The 20,653-nt window shown below is 39.9% G+C and overlaps 1 protein-coding gene across 2 annotated transcripts in view; it reads left to right on the top strand.

Moving 5' to 3' along the window:
- The window catches only part of vps13c (vacuolar protein sorting 13 homolog C), a 127,051-nt gene that overhangs the window by 62,738 nt on the left and 43,660 nt on the right, over positions 1-20,653 (top strand). For both annotated transcript variants that reach the window (XM_063188627.1, XM_063188628.1), the window contains exons 30-49: positions 629-742; positions 1,580-1,683; positions 1,900-2,067; positions 2,295-2,430; positions 4,487-4,658; positions 6,123-6,270; positions 6,557-6,659; positions 8,559-8,710; positions 8,911-9,067; positions 12,625-12,704; positions 13,448-13,507; positions 14,037-14,196; positions 14,668-14,784; positions 14,917-15,020; positions 15,895-16,062; positions 17,227-17,537; positions 18,280-18,418; positions 19,015-19,156; positions 19,482-19,612; positions 19,702-19,862. In XM_063188627.1, the coding sequence (XP_063044697.1) occupies positions 629-742; positions 1,580-1,683; positions 1,900-2,067; positions 2,295-2,430; positions 4,487-4,658; positions 6,123-6,270; positions 6,557-6,659; positions 8,559-8,710; positions 8,911-9,067; positions 12,625-12,704; positions 13,448-13,507; positions 14,037-14,196; positions 14,668-14,784; positions 14,917-15,020; positions 15,895-16,062; positions 17,227-17,537; positions 18,280-18,418; positions 19,015-19,156; positions 19,482-19,612; positions 19,702-19,862 (2,827 nt within the window). The remainder of the gene's footprint in view (positions 1-628; positions 743-1,579; positions 1,684-1,899; positions 2,068-2,294; positions 2,431-4,486; positions 4,659-6,122; positions 6,271-6,556; positions 6,660-8,558; positions 8,711-8,910; positions 9,068-12,624; positions 12,705-13,447; positions 13,508-14,036; positions 14,197-14,667; positions 14,785-14,916; positions 15,021-15,894; positions 16,063-17,226; positions 17,538-18,279; positions 18,419-19,014; positions 19,157-19,481; positions 19,613-19,701; positions 19,863-20,653) is intronic.

Here is a 20,653-nt window from a genome sequence, read left to right as displayed (position 1 = left end):
ACCCAAAGACAGTATAGGAAACAACCATTCTGCCAGGACGAATGTGCTGTTTTGTCATCTGAGAAAGTCAAGAGCCTTATCCACAACTACCACAAACAATTTAGAGCGGTCCCTGATGTTAAACAGGGCCATATTCAGCATCAGAAACTAGGGTATGTAAACTTTTGAACAGGGCCATTTGGGTAGTTTGGGTTGTGATCATGCTTTTGAAAGAGTAAACACAGAAGATTGCTAATAAATGTCTTACGCCAGTCACTAGCAATGAGTGAAAAAAAAGGTTTTGTGTAATTCTTCATATTTTGTGAGAAATCGCCAAGAAAGCGTATATTCTGCTGGGGTATGTAAACATATGAGCACCACTGTATTTCACCCATGTATAGTTTCAGAATATTCTGAAAATTGTAGTAGTATGCTGTCAGGTGGGCTTCATAAAAACTAGAGTGCAGACGATGATTTCTGCTCACAACACAAAGATAAAAATAGATTGAAAAATAAATACAGTCAGCACTATGTAGAGAAGTCAATGTCTTGGGATTTAGTATAGGCCTACTCTTCCACTCCCTACCTCACTCCGTGGCTAAGTGTAATATAATGTAATGTAATGCAATGTTTGTTTTCCTTCCATCAGAGGTGAAAGGGCTGAGAAATGAAGGTGTTGCCTTGAGGGTGGTGGCTGTTCTGGGATGCATTGGAGTGAGGGTGTGCGACGATGAAGCTGATATAGCTGACATCAAAATACAAGGTATAGTATTGATGCAACAATTTATTTCGCCCATCAACAAAACATAATTGCAAAGTTACACACACCAAAAGCTGAGCGATGGTCTACTACTACTACTACTAGAACTACCTCTACTACTACTCAATTTTTATCATTTTCTTACTCTCTCCAGTTTACTCTATTACATGATCTAAATTTCTCATTGAAATTGCTCATTGAAACTGGGCTGCCTATTGCCAAATGTGATCTTTACATGAAAGTTTACTAAGTAATGAACTAATATTTTCTAGTACGGTCCAAGCACAGTCATTTTTGTAGCTAAAAATGGCTATTTCTGGAAATTCAAAATGGCGGACCATGGAGAATATCCCCCTTTTCATGTATGAACAGTGGAATTTTTCCAGTCATAATGAATACTTAGAATTTGATGGTGGTGGTAAGTATTCATGAAAAAGCTAACATTAGTGAATGGGCTGCATGGATTCTGGAAATAAACAACAAAAAATCTCTCACAGTGTCCCTTTAACCTTGTTATATCTCGAAATCCTGTGACCCACCAATAAGAATGACGTGTCTGCCATTTTAAGTTTACATTCAGACTGATAGCAATGAAAAGGGTATACCGTATGTGACAGGAACACCTTTTAATCAGGCACTTGCAGATATTGAAAATGTATATTATATAAAGTTGGTATCTGGACACCTCTAGTCTGTGCTGACTATGGCACGTTATCCCTGTGATCTATGCTTCGGGTGACAGCCAATGTGTCAGTCACGCAGTGCGTGCGTGCGTGCGTGCGTGCGTGCGTGCGTGATATCTAACGGGGTTTGGTGACATTACACCTTTTTTCTGTTCAGGAATTGATGCTTCTGCTACGATCCAGGCTGAGAAGACTGAGGTGTTTATCAGGCTGAAGGATATCGCAGTCATGGACATCAATCCAGATTCCGTCCATAAGAAGGTCGGACCCTACTCAATATTCCTGGGAGGACATAGTTAACCTAGTTAACAATTATTCAAAGAGCCTGTTGTTGGTTTTTGTTCAGAAATGGATTCATATGGACTATTAATGATCATATTAACTTCAACTGTAGATACCACTGTCAATTGCAGTTGCTACACTGTTATATTCCTCTACTTATATACTGTACCAATCCATGTGTTTTTTTAATGATAGGTCGTGTCTATTGTGGGTGAGGAGGTGTTCAGCCTAAATATGAAGCTTTACAATAATGCCACTGAAAAAGAGGGCTACTTGGACACATCAAAGGTCGATGGAAGCATTGTGCTTACACTGGGCTGTATTGAAATTGTGTATCTACACACTTTCTTTCTGTCACTACTGGTAAGCACTGTGTGTGTGGGCACAAATAAAGAAGTAAACTGTGTGTGTGTGTGTGTGTGTGTGTGTGTGTGTGTGTGTGTGTGTGTGTGTGTGTGTGTGTGTGTGTGTGTGTGTGTGTGTGTGTGTGTGAGAGAGAGAGAGCTAAAGATAGAGGGAGGGTGTGTGGCTGTAACTTTTTTAACAAATCCTCTGTTCTTGTGCGTGCATGTGCGTGTGTGTTCCCTCAGACTTTCATGGACAATTTCCAAGCTGCAAAATCCGCCCTGACTGTGGCCACCTCCCAGGCGGCAGAGATAGCTGCCAGCAGCGTGAAGGACCTCGCTCAGAAGAGTTTCCGCCTGGCTATGGACGTCCGACTAAAAGGTGCACTGTCTAGTATTTTTAGCAGTTTCCTTCCAGAATTCATGCTGCCTATTCACACCTTTTACCTGATACCTTTTTCATGAATACAGTACATACCACCACAATCAAGTACAGGTGCTGGTCAACGAATTAGAATAATTTGAAATAGTGCAATCATTAAATTCTTTGAATGCATTTTTTGTGCAGAAAGCAAATCAGGTGTTCACCGCACCTGTCCTACTCGTTAGACTAATCATTCTCCATTATTCTAATTCAATAAAACAACAGTGTCACAGTTAAATGGCCTAAATGGGCCTTTTGGAAAGCTCAGCTGAGCAATTTTTTTTACAGGTAACGAGTTCTGTGATTAGTCTAACGAGTAGGACAGGTGCGGTGAACACCTGATTTGCTTTCTGCACAAAAAATGCATTCAAAAAATTTAAGAATTGCACTATTTCAAATTGTTCTAATTCGTTGACCAGCACCTGTACTCATTATGACTGGGAAAATGTCACATTTCATACATGAAAAGGTGGATCCTGTCCATGTCCACCATTTTGAATTGCAAGAAATACCCTGTGTCTCAATCCACGCACTTGTGTCAGTGCACTGACAGTTAGTGCATAGTGCAGTGCACTGAGGTCTTCAGTGCATAGCATAGTGTAGTTTGAGCACTATTCACTGTGCCCTCTCTGGAAGTGATGGCTTAGCATAGCATTAGCTTGCCAAAATATCAGTTGGCTACTGTTTACAATACACAGCGTCTCGTGCTTGTATTTACATTTCCTTCACCCCAAAGGGCAACTATCACGCATACACTACTTGGCTTGGCATGAAAAGGTTAGTGTCTCAGCAACATTACTTACAGAATTAGGAGACTGTTGACCAAACTCTTCTACTGAATTGAAAGCCACGTTTCTTCCGTTTCATTGTCAACATGGCAACTGTTAAGTGCGTGCAGTGTCCATCGTTCAAGCACTGCGTTTTTCGCCATTGTTAGGGGATCATCCGGGCGCTTTCAGTGCACTGAGTCAACCGAAATTTTCAGCAAGAGCGCTCTACGCACTGAAACATAGTGCCCGAAGTGCGTGGATTGAGACACAGGGATAGACATTTTTAGCTGCAAAACGTAGGCTGGCGATATACTTGCTGCAAAACTTGTTTTGTGCTTGAACGCGTTGCCGTGCACATTTCATGCATATGGGAAACTCAAGGTATGCAGACATGTGCATTCAGTGCAACTATGATAAATCCGCAAAGGGTGATCTTCCAAACTCCCATGTTGATGTAGCGGTATAATCAAACAATTGTGAGGAAAACATTAATAAGTTGGCTATCTGCCCCATAAATGATACCTCCAGTATCGTGCAAGTGCTTCGATTTGCCTGAAGATAGTATATACACTCGGTCACACGCGGTTGCATGCTAAATTTAAGACACACATATCCCCAGCCTTACTCTACTTTGATTATATTATATTATATTATATTATATTATATTATATTATATTATATTATATTATATTATATTATATTATGTTATATTTTAGTTTATTATTTAGTTAATATTCATCAAAAGATCAAATTTGGCAATAGGCCTACTCTGGCCACAATACTGTACTGTACCTCTCCAGGTGCACTGTGTAGGATGGTAGCCAGAGTAGGTATTGCAACTATGCTGCTCATTGAAACTGTACTGTCTATTCCAATTTTGATATTTTTATAAATTATTATTTAGTAAGTAATTAACTAATATTTAAGCTTACTAGTATGACCAAAGTACGCTCAAAATGTCCATTACTGGAAATCCAAAACGCCGGACACAGAGAAGATCCACTTTTTCATTTTTCCCCCAGTCATTATGGATGCTGAAATTGATGGTGGAGGAAAATACTCATGAAAAAGATAACATTAATGAATGGGCAGGTAAACTACTAAAATATTACATACTCTCCAAATATTCCCATGTCCCTGTACTTACTAGTTCATACACAAATAGCAAATAAAGAACCTTGACTTTGACTTTGGCAGTTAGTCAAAGTAATCAACAAAAAAATGACATACTCTTCCTTTTAAAGCTCCCCTCGTGGTCATCCCCCAGTCCTCCTCCTGCTTTGACGCGTTAGTGGTGGACCTCGGACTCATCACCGTGGCCAACGAGTTCAACCTGATTCCCGCTGATGACGATGGCCCTTTACCTGCTCTTTTGGAAAAAATGGATATCAAACTTACCCAGTTGAAACTAATCAGGTAAAACATGGTCTAGTTGCAAATTCATATTTCGCCAACTTCATTCACCGATTTGTGCAATAAAAAGTTGGTATATCGCAATGATAACGCACATAAAAACAAAGAAAAGCAGTCAATCGAAATGTATATACACTGTATATGGGTGGGAGACGTGACGCCTTGTTTTTTCGTAACATTGGTTAAAAACCTACAAAACTGTTATTTTCCTTTAAAAAACAAATGTCAATGAAAGAAGATGTGGTACATTATGTTTCATATTAGTCTTAGATGAGAAGAAACATTTTTGTTAAGATTTATGTAAAGGTTTAAATTAATGAAACAATATATAATATATATATATAAATTAACCGACAACATTTTGAATAATGTATGAAGCATTTGGCATGATTGCATAAATCTTAACTTTAGATTAAGATATGTGAATGTGGAAAAAACTCAAGACAGTAATATTAACTACAAGTTCAATTTCGTAACACAAATTGCGTCCTGTGGGGTGACATGTACTGTATGTCAATGTTTGTGAATGGGCAGCTGCAAGGCCAACTACAAGGGTCTTAAAGACTGGCTCCTAACCAGTCAGTACCTCAGTTATTGGAGAGTGCTGTGGAAATTTAAGGTGACTCTTAACCTCTTAATATGTCTTCATATTGCAATCTTTCTGTCACGCAATGCTTAGGTTCATTTTATGGTGTCCTGTGGTGTGACTGCTCTTATAGGAGGAAAAAAAAGTTTTTTTTATTAATGAAAACACATATTAAGATTAAACACAATATCATTATCAAGTTAGCATGAGCTCAGATGTCAGTCATGTATACAAAAGGATTAAAATGGCCATAATGCAGTGAATTCCCTGTGGTGTGACTCCATTTTCCTGCGGTGTGACATGCCAATGCAATGTGTTGATGCGGGACACATTTTCCCAAAAATTGCAAAAATAAGGTGAAATTCCACAGACCACTAAGTCCTTTATTTTTTTCTATTTTTTTTCCAATTTTTATCCATCATTTTTTTCAGGAATTTGAAAAACTTATTATTTTTTTTGCGTTACGCCCTTAAACGTCAACCACCCATATAGCACATATATCACAACCACACCGTTGACTCAAAGATAAAACTACCAACAGTGATACAAAAATACATACAGTAATAGAAAATGCCAATATTCAAAACTATGAAGCACCTGTCTCCTGTATGCCACATCTCCATCCGCCAACACACACACACACACACACACACACACACACACACACACACACACACACACACACACACACACACACACACACACACACACACACACACACACACACACACACACACACACACACAGTGCTTACCAGTAGAGACAGAAAGAAAGTGTGTAGATACACAATTTCAATACAGCCCAGTGTAAGCACGATGCTGTGTGATGTAATGCAACGTGTGTGGGGCTTGTGATAATGTGCTTCTCATCCTATGGCACAGAAAATACACCAAGTGTGGTGCGGGGAGCTGTGAGGTGGAGCTTCTGGAGCCCATCAACTTGGAGCTACAGGTGAAAAGGAACCTGTCCTCGGCGTGGTTTCACAAGATTCCTGGGTTGGAGCTAAGGGGAGTTCTGGAGGCCATGCATGTAAGTGTCTCTGTTTCTGTGTCTGTGTGTGAAACCTGGATTCATTACAATCCTGTCTCACATATTGCAAATGACCTGGTATTACCTGTCCAGTTCAAGCAGACAGTTGCTTGGATTTTTGTTGTTACTTTTTTTGTAAAGTACATTGAATTGCCTTGCCTTGCCTGAATGATGATCACCTGGTAGAGTTGGACAGGTAAAACCAGGTTATTTGCAATATGCGGTTATATACAGTATATATACAGTCTTGATGCTACAATATCACCTACATGTTTACCTTTTACAGCTCAGTGTAGGAGAAGACGATGTTGGTCTCTTGGCAAAGATTTTGGTGGAAAACATTGGAGAAGAACGCAATCGTTCTGATGTGCATACTCCAGACAGTATAGGTATGTAACTAAGTACTTTTGGCAGCACTTCATTTTAAAGGTGCCCTGTGTAATATTTTCAGTAGTCTATTCCCAGAATTCATGCTGCACATACACAAATGTTACCTTTTTCATGATGAATACTTACCACCACCATTTAATTTCAGGTATTCATTATGACAGAGAATATTTTCATATATGAAAAAAGGGGTCTTTTCCATTCTCCGCCATTTTGCATTTCCAGAAATAGACATTTTTAGCTGCAAAACTTACTGTATTTTGGGTATACGAGTAAATATTAGTTCATTATTTGAATATTAACCCATTGACGCCGGTTGTTGCATTATGCAACATTGGCCCTGATGCTGGTTGTTGCGTTACACAACATTATTGATTTGTAAATATTTCAAGACGCCTGGGAGATGCGATGCACAATGTTTTGTTCAAATACACAAGAGGTGGGTGTTCTCGATTTTTTTTAAAGATCATTTGGCAAAAAAAAAGTTTGATTCGTCGACAAAAATGTCAAACGAAATCAACCTTGCTCGCTTCGGCAGACGTGGGTTGTTTAGCCATGTCACATAGGTAAAAAAAAGGCTGTGGTTCGCGAGACACGCTGTTACAGCGAACGTGATGTTCAGTTGAAAGGTAGGCTAATGAATAGATTTTAATCGAGGAAAGGAAATATAATTGAAGACCCTTTAGATAGAGAGCAGGAGTGTGATTTGCCGTGGCGGCATGAAGAGGTGGGCGAGTGGCTTCCAAATAGACAGTCAGCTAGATTTTGACCCCGACATTACCAAAAGTTCACTCCGACACTCTGGGCAATTGGCAAAGGTGCCAATATCTGAGGAAGCACGTCATTTAGATATATTTCAGAATATTTTCACTGAAGAACTTTCGGATATGGTGATAGCCTGGTGAGGCAGACAACGGTAGACATGCGAATTATAGACGCGCAGCCACACATCCAGCTCAAAGTGGAGCCCCGTCTCAAAATAGGATGAAATTGCTCATTGGTCTCTGCATAACGTTTGGAGGAATAAAACGCCATACTCGTCGGTGGGAGAGCAAGTGGCTGTATCAGACAAATGTCCCCTGATTTATGGCAGAAATGACTGCCTAATAATTATAATAATAATGATTAGTATGATTTAGTTATAGTCGGCTATTGTAATAGCCTATAATAAATAGCAGCATCAAGCATTATCCTGAAAGCACATGAAACTTTTTTCAATCATTTGATTATGAGATATGATTTTTTTTTTTAAGGAATATGTGTTAGTGTTAATGCTGAATGAGCATAATCCCGTGAAAGCAGAGGATTTCACCCTTTAAATGCAATTCGTCCCATGTCCCTATGTGTTCCAGAGGCTGAGATATTGAATTTTTCATGGGAGTTTTCAACCAATTTTTCTTATCTCAAAAAACCCTCAGGCATTGGGGACCTTTTCTAAAAACTGGCTCCTGCGCCAATGGGTTAATGAAATTATCAAATTTGACAGTAGACAGAACAGATGCAATGAGCAGCATAGTTTTAATACCTACTCTGGCCACCATCCTACGCAAATGTTAGCCACTGATACATACCTAGCTGTATATATGTACTGTTTTACAACATATTAAGCAGAATCAATCGTGTATCGTGTAATCGTGTTAGGCACATATTCACAAATGTCTTGTTTTTCTCCAATGAGGTCTTTTACTGATATCTTTATAATGGAGAACTTGTGGGCCCTTGGCACCTGTTTTATAATCCACTTACTCAGACAATGATAATGCCTGTAGTCGTGGCTAGCATGTTTAACCCTAAAATATAGTTACCATACGTACATTCAGAACAATGAATTGTCCAAATTTTACACACTTCATACCATTATTTTATGTATTTTGTCTAATTTTCATTGGCTTTGATTTTAGCTGGCCATCTGAATGGAGTGAATGGACTCAATTCATCTGAGGGCTTGATAGATGTGTCAACATTAGAAGCCGGCGATCTACATTCAGTACCAAAAGAAAACGGGATTGGGGGAAACCGAGTGAATGTATTGCTCAACTTTGAAATCAAGGAGGTATGAATACATCTGTCTAGAGTCATTTAATAGTAGAGTCAAGGTTGTGTCATTAAAAACCTAGTAAAAAAACACCAGAAATGGTGTGGTAGCAGTGGCGCTGCCCATGAAATCATGCTTAATAAGGTGGATAGTGCAAATGCTCTGAAGAGGGTGTTGCATCTGAGTCTTTGAAATGTTGTTTCTTTTTTACTATTAAGGTGACAATGACACTGAAGAAGACTGTGGAGGAAGTGGAGGTGTCCTTTTTGGTCTTCAATGTTTCCCAGCTCGGCGTCAACATGACTGTATGCACACATGACCTTTCTGCCACCGCCTACATCCAGGCAATCACCTTGAAGTGTTTAGAGACCACAGGTAAGAGGGTACCGGGATAGTACTAACAGCCACCCCACTTCCTATTCACCCCATTACACAGAATTGGGTTGCAGTTCGCCTAGTTGGTACTCACGGGCGAGCTCAGAGTAAATGGGTCCCAGTGAGGCTAGGCAGCTAATTACAGTTGAGGACGATATTATTAGCCCCCCTCCTGAAATTAGACATCTCTCTTGATTTCTCAGTGAGAAGGACCATTATGAACCGTTTCTGTTATTCTGGAAACAAATACACTGATGGAGACATTGTCCAATGAGTTGAATTTGGATTTTTCCATTTTCACAATGAGTTTAAACAAAAAAGGGTAAAAATGGCAAGGACAAAATTATTAGCCCCCTTATCATTAATAGTCAATAGAGTGTCATTTATGAACCAAAACTGACATCAGGCACTTTGATTAGTTGTTAACTATGTTGGCACATGCCCTACCAGGGATTTTGGCCCATTCTTTCATTGCAAATAGTTAACCTGGTCCAAATTGCATGGATGTTGAGGATGGACATTCATTTTCAGCACTCCTCAAAGACTATCTAAAGAATTAAAGAACAATTTTGGATGAACGTTTTGGGTTATTATCTTATTGAAAGATCCAGTGAAGATCTTAGCTTCCTCTATGAGCATATTTTTGCATGGTCACCTTCCACATTCTATCATAATCTTCTGTTTTTATGGTGCTGTACACCCAAACAAGGTTTCCTGTGGCTGAGGCTGCCACAGAATGATGCTTCCACCACCATGTTTAATTGTGGAAATCATGTTATAAAGTTTTAAGGACTATCCCTTTCTTCACCTGACAGAAGCAGAATTCATGCATCAAAGCAGGTGCAATTGAATCTCGTCAGATGAAAGCAGAGACTTTCAAAACTCATTTTTGACTTTCAAATGTTCATAGGCAAATCTCAATAACTATATGCACCTTTTAGTAAAAGGATTCTTCTGTGATGATGGCCCTAAAGCCCAATATGATGACAAGCCCTAACACCTGTCTTTCTTGAAATAAAAACCTCAGGTGAGGCCAGGTCAATAACAATCATCTAGGCAGGTGTCCAATGCTTCTTTGGTCTAATGAAACTAAGCAGATTCCACAGTTACACATAAAGGTGGGGCCATCAAGTTTTTAGACTGTTATTCAGCCTCAGACACAGGGAGTCTGGGTCTGGATGTGGATTGCTGGGTCCTCCAACAACATTGTAACCCAAAGTAAACATTTAAATGAGTTCAGAAGTTCTTCAAGGACACTAAAGCCATGATACTGGAATGACCCGCACAAAGTCCAGTCCTCAATCCCACTGAGTGTCTGTGGCAAATGTCTATGCTCAGCATCCATGCAATTTGGACCAGCTAGAACACTTTGCAGTGAGGAAATGGGCCAAAATCCCTAGTGTGGCATGTGCCAACCTAGGTAACAACTGATCAAAGTGCCTGTTGCCAGTTTTGGTTCATAAATGGCATCATATTACGCACACCAGACCCTGGCATCACATTACCCCTATCCTCTATCAATTACACTGGCTTTCTATCCATTCACGTATCCATTTCAAAATTCTCCTCCTCATATACAAGGTCCAGCACAACCTTGCACCCTCCTACATCACAAGTCTCCTCACCCCATACAATCCCACCCGCACACTACGCTCCACTGACTCACTCCTCCTTACAGTTCCCTCCACACACCTGCGCACCATGGGCGACAGGGCATTTAGTGTTGTTATATACAGTGGTGCTCATATGTTTACATACCCCAGCAGAATATACGCTTTCTCTGCGATTTCTCACAAAATATGAAGGATTACACAAAACCTTTTTTTTCACTCATTGCTAGTGACTGGCTTAAGACATTTATTAGCAATCGTCTGTGTTTACTCTTTTAAAAGCATGATCACAACCCAAACTACCCAAATGACCCTGTTCAAAAGTTTACATACCCTAGTTTCTGATGCTGAATATGGCCCTGTTTAACATCAAGGACCGCTCTAAATTGTTTGTGGTAGTTGTGGATAAGGCTCTTAATGTTCTCAGATGACAAAACAGCACATTCTTCCTGGCAGAATGGTTGTATCCTATAATATATTTGGGTGTCTTGCAAGAACCTCACATTTGAGGTTTCCCCTGAGTGGCTCAATGATGTTGAGATCAGGAGAGTGAGATGGTCGCGCAAAAACCTTCATTTTATTCTTTCTGAAGCTAATGACGGGTTGATTGGGCTTTCTGTGTCGAAATATTGTCATGTTGGCACTGTTGGAATTTCAATTCAGAAATGCAATATGAGGGGGCTTGGTTGGAATCGAGCCATTGGGCAAGGGAATCATTGCATTGCAATGATAATTGCAAGGGAAATTGTTCAGGAGGCATAGGACAACCAACAAATAACTTCAGGTGAAATATAGGACAACATGAAATTTTTTTTTAAACTGTACAGCAAAGAGGCACTTGAGGAAAGATAGGCTGTTGGGGGTTGCCAGGAGAAAGCCATTACTACAAAAATGCAAACATGTTATTTTGCATATTATACACCAAATAGCACAGTGAGAAGCATCTGAATGCCTGTGACAGTCATTTGGAAAAATGAAATCAATATGGAACTTTTTTCAGCCACTATTAACAGTACCAGTTGGAGAACAGTCAACGGAGCCTATGATGAAAGTTACACCATCCCTTCTGTGAAACATGGTCATGGACCACTGATGTCATGGGGACATTTGAGTTACAAATGCACTATACTTTTGGTCCATACTTGCAGAATGATGAATACATTGCCCTGTGAAAAATACTGGAGGAAACTTGACACACATCAGCCTTGAAACTGCACATGGTCCATTGTTTGGACATGCCAACATGACAATATTTCAACACAGAAAGCCAAATCAACCCGTCATTAGCTTCAGAAAGAATAAAATGAAGTTTTTGAGCGACCGTCTCACTCTCCTGATCTCAACATCATTGAGCCATTCAGGGGAAACCTCAAATGTGAGCTTCCAGCAAGACACCCAAAAATATTATAGGAAACAACCATTCTGCCAGGAAGAATGTGCTGTTTTGTCATCTGAGAACAGTAAGAGCCTTATCCACAACTACCACAAACAATTTAGAGTGGTCCCTGATGTTAAACAGGGCCATATTCAGCATCAGAAACTAGGGTATGTAAACTTTTGAACATGGTCATTTGGGTAGTTTGGGTTGTGATCATGCTTTTGAAAGAGTAAACACAGAAGATTTGTAATAAATATATTAAGCCAGTCACTAGCAATGAGTGAAAAAAAAGGTTTTGTGTAATCCTTCATATTTTATGAGAAATCGCCAAGAAAGCGTATATTCTGCTGGGGTATGTAAACATATGAGCACCACTGTATATAATCTGAAAGAGTGAGTACAAGAGCTCAGGTAACCGAGGCAGAAATTGTAGTAGTTCTAAAGTGTTTTCTCATGACTCTTGCCTGCTAACTTGCAATGTAGTCTTGTGCTATCTCTTATGTGGTGTTCCTAAAAGGTTTCCCAGTTCAGTTTTATCATTTGCTGTTTTATTTTTTTTTCCACTGTAGACGAAGATAAAGAACATCTTTGCCTTGTGAGCTCATCTGTGGAGTACGGAACGGAACTCTTAAAAGTGCAGTATGCCAAGGTAGCTTAAATATGCACATCACATGCAACATCAATCAAGTGTGCTTGCTTTTGCTCACTGAACGAAAATATTCGTACTATGAAATAACTGGTCTGACTAAGGTACAGTACAGTACAGTATTGGAGCCAACTATGTCTATGCTTGGTAATTCAAACATGGAGAAGATCATTATTTTATTAATGAAAAATACATTTCCAAGTACAAGTAAAAGTATACATTTCCAATACTCGGTAATGCTGCAAATATGTGAAAATCAAGAAGGGTGGACTGTTCCTTTAATCTCCAAGGTTGCAATAAAAGGTTGCCAATTTTGCTGGCCGGCGTAGCACCTCTGTAAAATAGAAGCCTTGATATTCTGAAGGTTTTTTTTTACTTTATTGTTGCATGGTATGAATGATATTTACATGGAATGTCTACATTATATATTTATCTTATCTTCTGCTTACATGTTGAATGTTGAATGTTAAATGTTTATTTGTACTGTGTTTATTATTGACCACTTATTGTTACCAGTCCATCACTGTTACCCATCATGTCTTGCACTTTATTTCAGTCTGTAAAATGTCAGTCTTGTATATGTAATTTAATGTCCCTTGTATGTCTTGTGCATATGAAGAAAGTGACAATAAAACCTGACGTGACTTGACTTGACTTGGAATTGCCCTTTAGCGGTACCAAGCCAGCCGTTCAAAAATCATTGTTTTTTTAATGTATTTTTTAGTTATATTGTGAACTTTTTCCAGGCTGACAAGAATGGACCCGAATTTATGACCACTCATGATAACACGGAGCAAACAATAAATGTAAGTCCAACTGTGATGGTAGCACGGTAGAAGATGCAACAATATATGTAGCTAAACTGTTTTGTTGTTACATAGATTTGTCAAGAGGAAGAACTTTGTTGCTTTGTTGAGAAGAGCTTTGTTGCAAAATGATGTATCCATTTTGGAAAATGATTTTGTATTAGGCATTGCATTGCAAAATGCATTTTGTTTAGATTTAAAAAGTACGTTCTCAAAATATTTGAATGGCAAGAATTCACACATACATGATGGAACGCCTGAACAGTCATTTTGTTTCAATAATAAAATGCAAAAGTAAAACCATAAAGCTTCATCATTTTACAGTCAAGTATGTCTGTGTGCTTCAGTTTGTACAAGTTTTCTTCGCAGGATGGCAGTTTTTCTATTAGTACATTATTTATACTTGTGTTTTACTTGTTTGCTATACTTTTCTTTGCAACTTGAGGGAGGTTTTGAATCTCATTGCAACAGTGTGTTTATCATATTGTCTGTAATGACAATAAATATTTAATTCTATTCCATTCTACAGGTCCTGTTCTCTTCTTTGGATGTGAAACTACACACTGAGGCTGTGGTGTCAGTATTAAATTACTTCTCCAATCTTTCAAACCGTTTACCCACAAGGAATGTCACTGTTGACATGGAGACCAAAGACCTGGAGGAGTTCAGTCCGCAAAGCAACAGATGCGGTAAATAGAAAGAGATAGAGAGAGAGCGAGAGAGAGAGTGATGTACCCATGTTAACTGGAAATAAGTTGGTGGTACCATGTGAATTTAACCTGAAATTGTACCAATTTTTGAACTATTTCAAACTATTTTCCTACCACCTTGCTAGCTGGTCCCAGCCAGTTCCCTGATGCATTCTTCATCAGTCAATCACACAGTGCCAAGTAAATGCATTTAGGCATGTAGACATGGCCAAGACAATCTGATGCAGTTCAAATAAAGGTGGTTGTTGTTGTTTCTGGGGGTCCAACCCAGCACTAGGAAGGTGTTCCTAATAAAATGGCCGGTGAGAAATGGTAGAATGTCACTTCGATATACAGTACATGTTTGTTTGGTAATGCAAGTGATGTACCCCATGTTAAAATGCAATAGGGTTGTTGTGTTATTTTCTCAGATGTTTAAATCCTCTAATCTTTTGTGTGAATTTCATAAAGGTTCCGAATCTCCCGTTGATGGTAGTGTGATTGATCTTAAGATCCTGGTGAAGCTTGGGGCATTGAAAGTGTTGCTGTGTGATCATATGTCAGATATTGCTGAGGTCAGAATTCAAGGTAAGGAAAACACAAGTATGTTTCATTATATTGCCAAAAATGGACTTGGTAAGTGTATGAAAATCGACTTGGTAAGTGTATGAATTCTGTTGTGTGCGTGTGCGTGTGTCTGTGTCTGGGTCTGTGTCTTAGGTCTTGAAGGTTCCCTGTTGACACAACGATCCGAAACCCACATTTCCACCAGCCTGAAGGACTTTATCTTAGAAAATGTGGATCCTCAAACTCTACATACCCAGGTAAACATGATATTGGAACAGCAAGGCAAATAACCTTGTTTTTGTTGTTCACTAAGGACATTGTGGCTTAAGGAGCTCACTTGAAATAGGCTGGAGCTAGCTATTTAAGGAATGTTCCGGCGTAAAATTAAAGTTTTATTATCAAATGACCATGCCACATAATGTGTCTTGTGATGAGCCAATCTGGACAGTACTGCGGCATTACGTTACCTTTTAAGTGAAAAACGCTGCTAATGTTAACTGCTGAGGCCAATGTGGAAGATCTAAGTAATCGGTTGGGTTTTACCAATAAACATGCTCAAAAACATTCCATACTTCAGAGCTGTCATAACAAAGGTCTTGTCAACCAAGCTGAGGCACAGACACGAGTATAGCTCTTTACAGTCTTTCACTACTGAGTGTTTTTTGAGGTGTTCTGCTTGCTTCAGCCACCAGTACTCACTCAACAGGTGCAGATGAACAATTGACATGAATATGTTGCTTCTGGCGAACAGCCGTAGGAATCAGTAGATAACACTGCAGGGAAACAATAGGCCAATATGTAAATCCAGTGAATCCCCATGAAGGCAGACAAACGGTTTATGCCCTTTTTTGCCTCCGACAACAGACGTCAGTAAACATTCAAACGGGTATGTCCTACTCTTAACAGGGTCCCGATAGCGTAACACCATATCACTGATGTTCCACTCCCATTATTATTATAATGAGAATAATATAATGCCGTGGTTCTTCCCAGAATGGCTCATCACTAGACACATTATGTGGCATGGCCATTCGATGGTAAAACTTTCATTTTACCTGGGAACATTCCTTTAACAAGGATAAGGACAGCAATGAAACAATGTTTATTGAATTGTTCTGTTTTCTTTCAAAGGCTATTTCCATTGCTGGAGATGAAGTATTTCGCTTCAACATGAGTTGGACGCCTAAAGCCACTGAAGGCGATGGATATGCTGACATGACCAAGATGGACGGCTCTGTCAAGCTCTGCCTAGGCTGTTTTCGGATAGTCTACTTACACAAGTTCATCATGTCACTGCTGGTAGGTTGTTGTTGTTATTGTTGTTGTTTTTACTACTTCTCTTTCTTCTCACCAGTGTTGCCAGACTGTGCAGTTTCCCGCTCAATTGGGCTGCTTAGGATGACCGTCTGTGGGGGAAAAGGGCATTTGGGCGGGTTTTCTGCAGTTCTATGGTTCAATGCAAGGCTTCATCTTATTTAGCACAAAGTCCTGCACCACTTATTCACCATTATTTGAAAACTAAACTCAATAATGTTTTGCCTCAGCTGTATGTGACAAGTGCAATCTAGTTATAGCACACTGGCTCATCTCTTTCGGGGCTGTCTCAAGCTAACCCCTTTCTGGAGTGACATTTTTATTTTCATGTGTATGGGATCATTTATAATATACCACTGCAACCAGATGGTATAGTTGTAGTATTACACTACTCTACCCTACCGCTACACTACAAAAGGATAGGTTTGGTATGGTTACAGCAAGAAGGGGGATCCTTAGTTGGGAATGGAACTCTAGCTCTCGTCTCCACCATCTTATGAACAATGGCTGAATGATATGGTGTCTTGTTGTGTACCTTGAAGAATTGTGACACACAGATAATTGCGCCAAATTTTGGGGCCCTTCATTGATTTTATTAACAATGATTCAGTGACCAACTGGTTACACCTGGGTATTTTATATTGTGCTTTCTGTCTTTTCTTTCATTGCGCTCTTTGAATGTACAAACCCCAACTCCGATGAAGTTGGGACACTTGGTAAACTGTGAATAAAATCGAAATACTGCAGATTTATGGCCGTAGAACTCAATAGAATTCAGTTCAAGAAAGAGAAAAGGGAATGCTTCACTGGGTCCTGTATCCAGTTAGTAAAAAAGGGTGCTCATCAAAAAGAACTTGGGCGTCCAAGCTTCCATGAAAAGATAAAAAAACACTATTTGAGGCACTCCTTACTAAAGTTTAAAAAGCCTTTATTAAATACTGGCTACATGCCTACGCGTTTCGACCCATTGTCTTCATCAGGGCATCCTTTAGTAAGGGATGCCTCAAGTAGTGTTTTTTTATCTTTTCATGGAAGAATTCAGTTCAATTTGGGTAGGATTTTCTTGCCTCCTTGCAGGTTTTAAGTATTTTTTGGTCTGGAAATCATTGGTCTCCTCTGGCAACCCTGTTCTTCGTGTCTTTCTTGCAGAATTTCCCTAGTAACTTTCACCCGGCGGCCAAAGGGACCTTGACTGCGGCCACCACCCACGTGGCGGAGCGGGCTGCCAGCAGCGTGCGAGATTTGGCCCAGAGGAGCCTCCGTCTGGCACTGGATGTGTCGCTGAAAGCCCCAGTCATCATCATCCCTCAGACGTCTTCGTCCCCGGACGTGCTGCTGGCCGACCTGGGACTCATCACCGTGGGCAACGTGTTCAGTCTTCTGCCGATGGAGGAGGAGGGTTCTCTGCCAGTCGTGTTTGAGCACATGAATGTGAACCTCACACAGTTAAAGCTGTCAAGGTAGGAGGCAATGTTGTTCCCTCTAAGGATACACGCTAGGGTGTATCAAATGCCCCTTGAATATGTAAATGCAAAATGCAAAATTCCATTCTGTTCTTGCGGTAGTGTTGCCTAAATCTAGTAAGAAGAGTCATTTGAAAGAATGCTCTAGTTTGCTGAACCTCACAGTTAAGTCTGGCAAGGTAGGAGGCAAAATCCCCATATCTAAGTATGCGTGTGTCACTGCTCCTGTGTTCACCATGCGACACATATCAGACAAGGCGGCAATTTTTTGTTGGACAAGCAATTGAATTTTGGCCAAAAATTCCATTTTAAAAAAATCCATTTCACTAGCATAGTTTTTATATATATATACCATTCTTTATATTCCATTTTTATTTTTATTTTTATTTTATTTATTTTTGCTTCAACAGGGAATGCTCAATTTAGTTGTGCTCATCACAATGACAAATAAAATATATTGTATTGTTATTGTATTGTATTACTATAGCATCAGAACATTCAGGCGAAATCAAACATCTTCATTCAGGGGTGGTCCTAAGGGCTGGCCGATCGGGCAAGTACCCGAGGTGGCACCCTGGAGGGGGCGGCACCATCGCAAAACCTTATATGGAATGTCTTGTGCCATTTTTCTTCCCCATCTCAATTCAAAAGACTGTTTCTGTTCACATGAAAATGTTTTGGGGCATAATGTACCTTAACGAATGCTGACTTTCTCTCCCCATATGTTTGTGTATGACAGGGGACGTCTGAACGACAGCTTCAACTCTGAGATTTTGGAACCAGTGAATCTAGTCCTGAGCGTGCAGCGCAACCTGGCGTCCTCTTGGTACCGGAGTGCACCAACTTTGGAAATTCATGGTGACTTAAAGCCTATGAAGGTATGGCCTTGTGTACCCACATTTTCATGTTAAAAGTCCACTCTGTATACAAATACAAATGTGCATTAATATGAATGGTCCCTATCAAATAACTGCTTGGTTAACACCAGACGATCTCACAAGTGAAATGATCTGGAGGCTACCTATGCAATTTTTTCATATGAAATATGTGGTTTATGATTGCTCATTGCCGTTTATTGGGCATTACAAGTATGTCATTTGGTATAGTACACGTAGCCCATAGCCAATCGTGTCAGCTGTATCTATTAAAACAAACTGCTATCATTGCGTTCCCATCCCTCCCCGCTCTCTGATTGCCTCCCTAGCTCAAGCTCCCTCGCTTAGGGTAGCTGCCATGCTGTCTTTCAGATCGGAACAATTGTGCAAAGCAGCATGGGTAGCATTTCCCAGTCTAATCAAATAAACCATTTTCATTTCATTTCGTTTCATTTTATTTCACACCACATTGCATACTTTACAATTGTGTAAAACTAGCATAGTCTTATATTTTCTAGCATCTGTTTTTACTTGGGAACAAAACCTCACATTACTGTGTATATCAACACACTTCTGTTTGGTATTTCATTCACGAATAGGTGTCCTTAAGCCAGGAAGATCTGAGAATGGCACTCTCTATTCTCATGGACAACGTCGGCGAGGCAAGCGTTGGATCCACTGAGAAGGCTATTGGCTTGCAGCACAGCAGCGTCCACACAGTTGAACATCCTACTGCACTAGGTAACTAAACCGTCAATGGTGTAACACAAATGTAGGTTTTGTTGAGGTAAAACTTTTCACTGATCTGTAAACCATGTTGTGTTGCTCATGTGTTGCTCATTTTAAACAATGAATTAAGTTAAAAACAAGTCCGACAGGCTGACAAAGATGCGTCCGATGGCGGCGGAACTGGTGTTTTTTGGCCGATGTAAAGAATGTGTTTCAGACGGACGGACGGACATATATACCATCTTAGAGATGCTAGGACGCATCTAAAAACAAGTGATAAAATCCAGAAGAGCAAAGTGTTGCTTGGTAACATTTTGCTTTCTTAATGCTTCCCAAGATCTGAACTTGGCTCAAACAATCAAACAAACAGAAACTGCAGAACTGCTTGAGGATCCAGTGGAAACCTTGAAATTCAGCTTTAATATCAACTCACTGGGGCTGATATTATTGGGCAGCAACTCTCAAAAGGTCAGTGTTTGGTTTAATAGTGGTGAAGTGCCGGGGCTAAACTTGCATGGAGACTTGATTTGTTTTTGTTTTTTTGTCAATGCACAAAGGTATCAGGACAAATGAAGGACCATCCTTTTGGAGAATTTACCCTACATGAAATCAGTACCGAGGGAAAAGTGCTCTCAGATGGTAGTCTTGCAACATCGGCTGTCCTTAAAAACTGCACGTTGTATGATCATCGGAGCACTGGAGAAAGAGCTACATCTAGGTAAGTTAGTCTTTTAACCGATGCGCATTGCACATGTCTACCACACACAATGAGTTATGGAAAGTGGAGTATTGACATAACACCATAGACGGGTTTGCACATTGACATTGAATGGTGCTGCCACAATGTGGCGAAAGGAAGAATTACATTTTCTATTGTTCATGTATTCTGAACCAGGAAGCCATAAATAACATGTGATATTAGGCTGAAGCTGTGCGTCATGCGAAACTTTCCGACAGGCCGGACTCTCGACATCTCTTAATCAGTTGGCAGAACAACACACATTTTACACCTCCATGAATAGCAGTCCTGTAATTAAAGGCTTAATTTCTCCGTTTGATTCGGTTTTCTCAGTGAGCATAGCCTCCCCTTCATATTATGCCTGAATTAAGGAAACCTATTTCAGATGGGCAGTGGACAATAGCACTCGGAAGGATAAAAAAAACAAAAAACATTCTGTACCTAAGGCTTACTGTAAGTTAAAAAACCAATGGTGTAACAAGCGATCAGAGGCTACAGGACTACAACTTTTTCAACCTTCAAGCCCTTTCTCTTCCTTGACAGTTTTCGTTCATAAAAAATAAACCCACTCTTGTGCACTAACCCTGCATAGCCTGTTTTTTCCATGTCACAGCCCTAGTCATTGCAAGGTTCCACCAGGACACTAGTTGCCGTGCACATAATGTATGCTTCCGAACATGTCCTCATTACCTCCGCCAGGAGGTTATGTGATCGCCTGATTTTGTGTGTGTGTTGTCTGTGTTTGTTTGTTAGTTCGCTGCTATTCCACT

The sequence above is a fragment of the Engraulis encrasicolus genome, chromosome 22 (genome assembly GCF_034702125.1).
Source record: "Engraulis encrasicolus isolate BLACKSEA-1 chromosome 22, IST_EnEncr_1.0, whole genome shotgun sequence".
NCBI classification, from domain to species: domain Eukaryota; kingdom Metazoa; phylum Chordata; class Actinopteri; order Clupeiformes; family Engraulidae; genus Engraulis; species Engraulis encrasicolus.
This window is presented reverse-complemented; position numbering and strand designations above follow the sequence as displayed.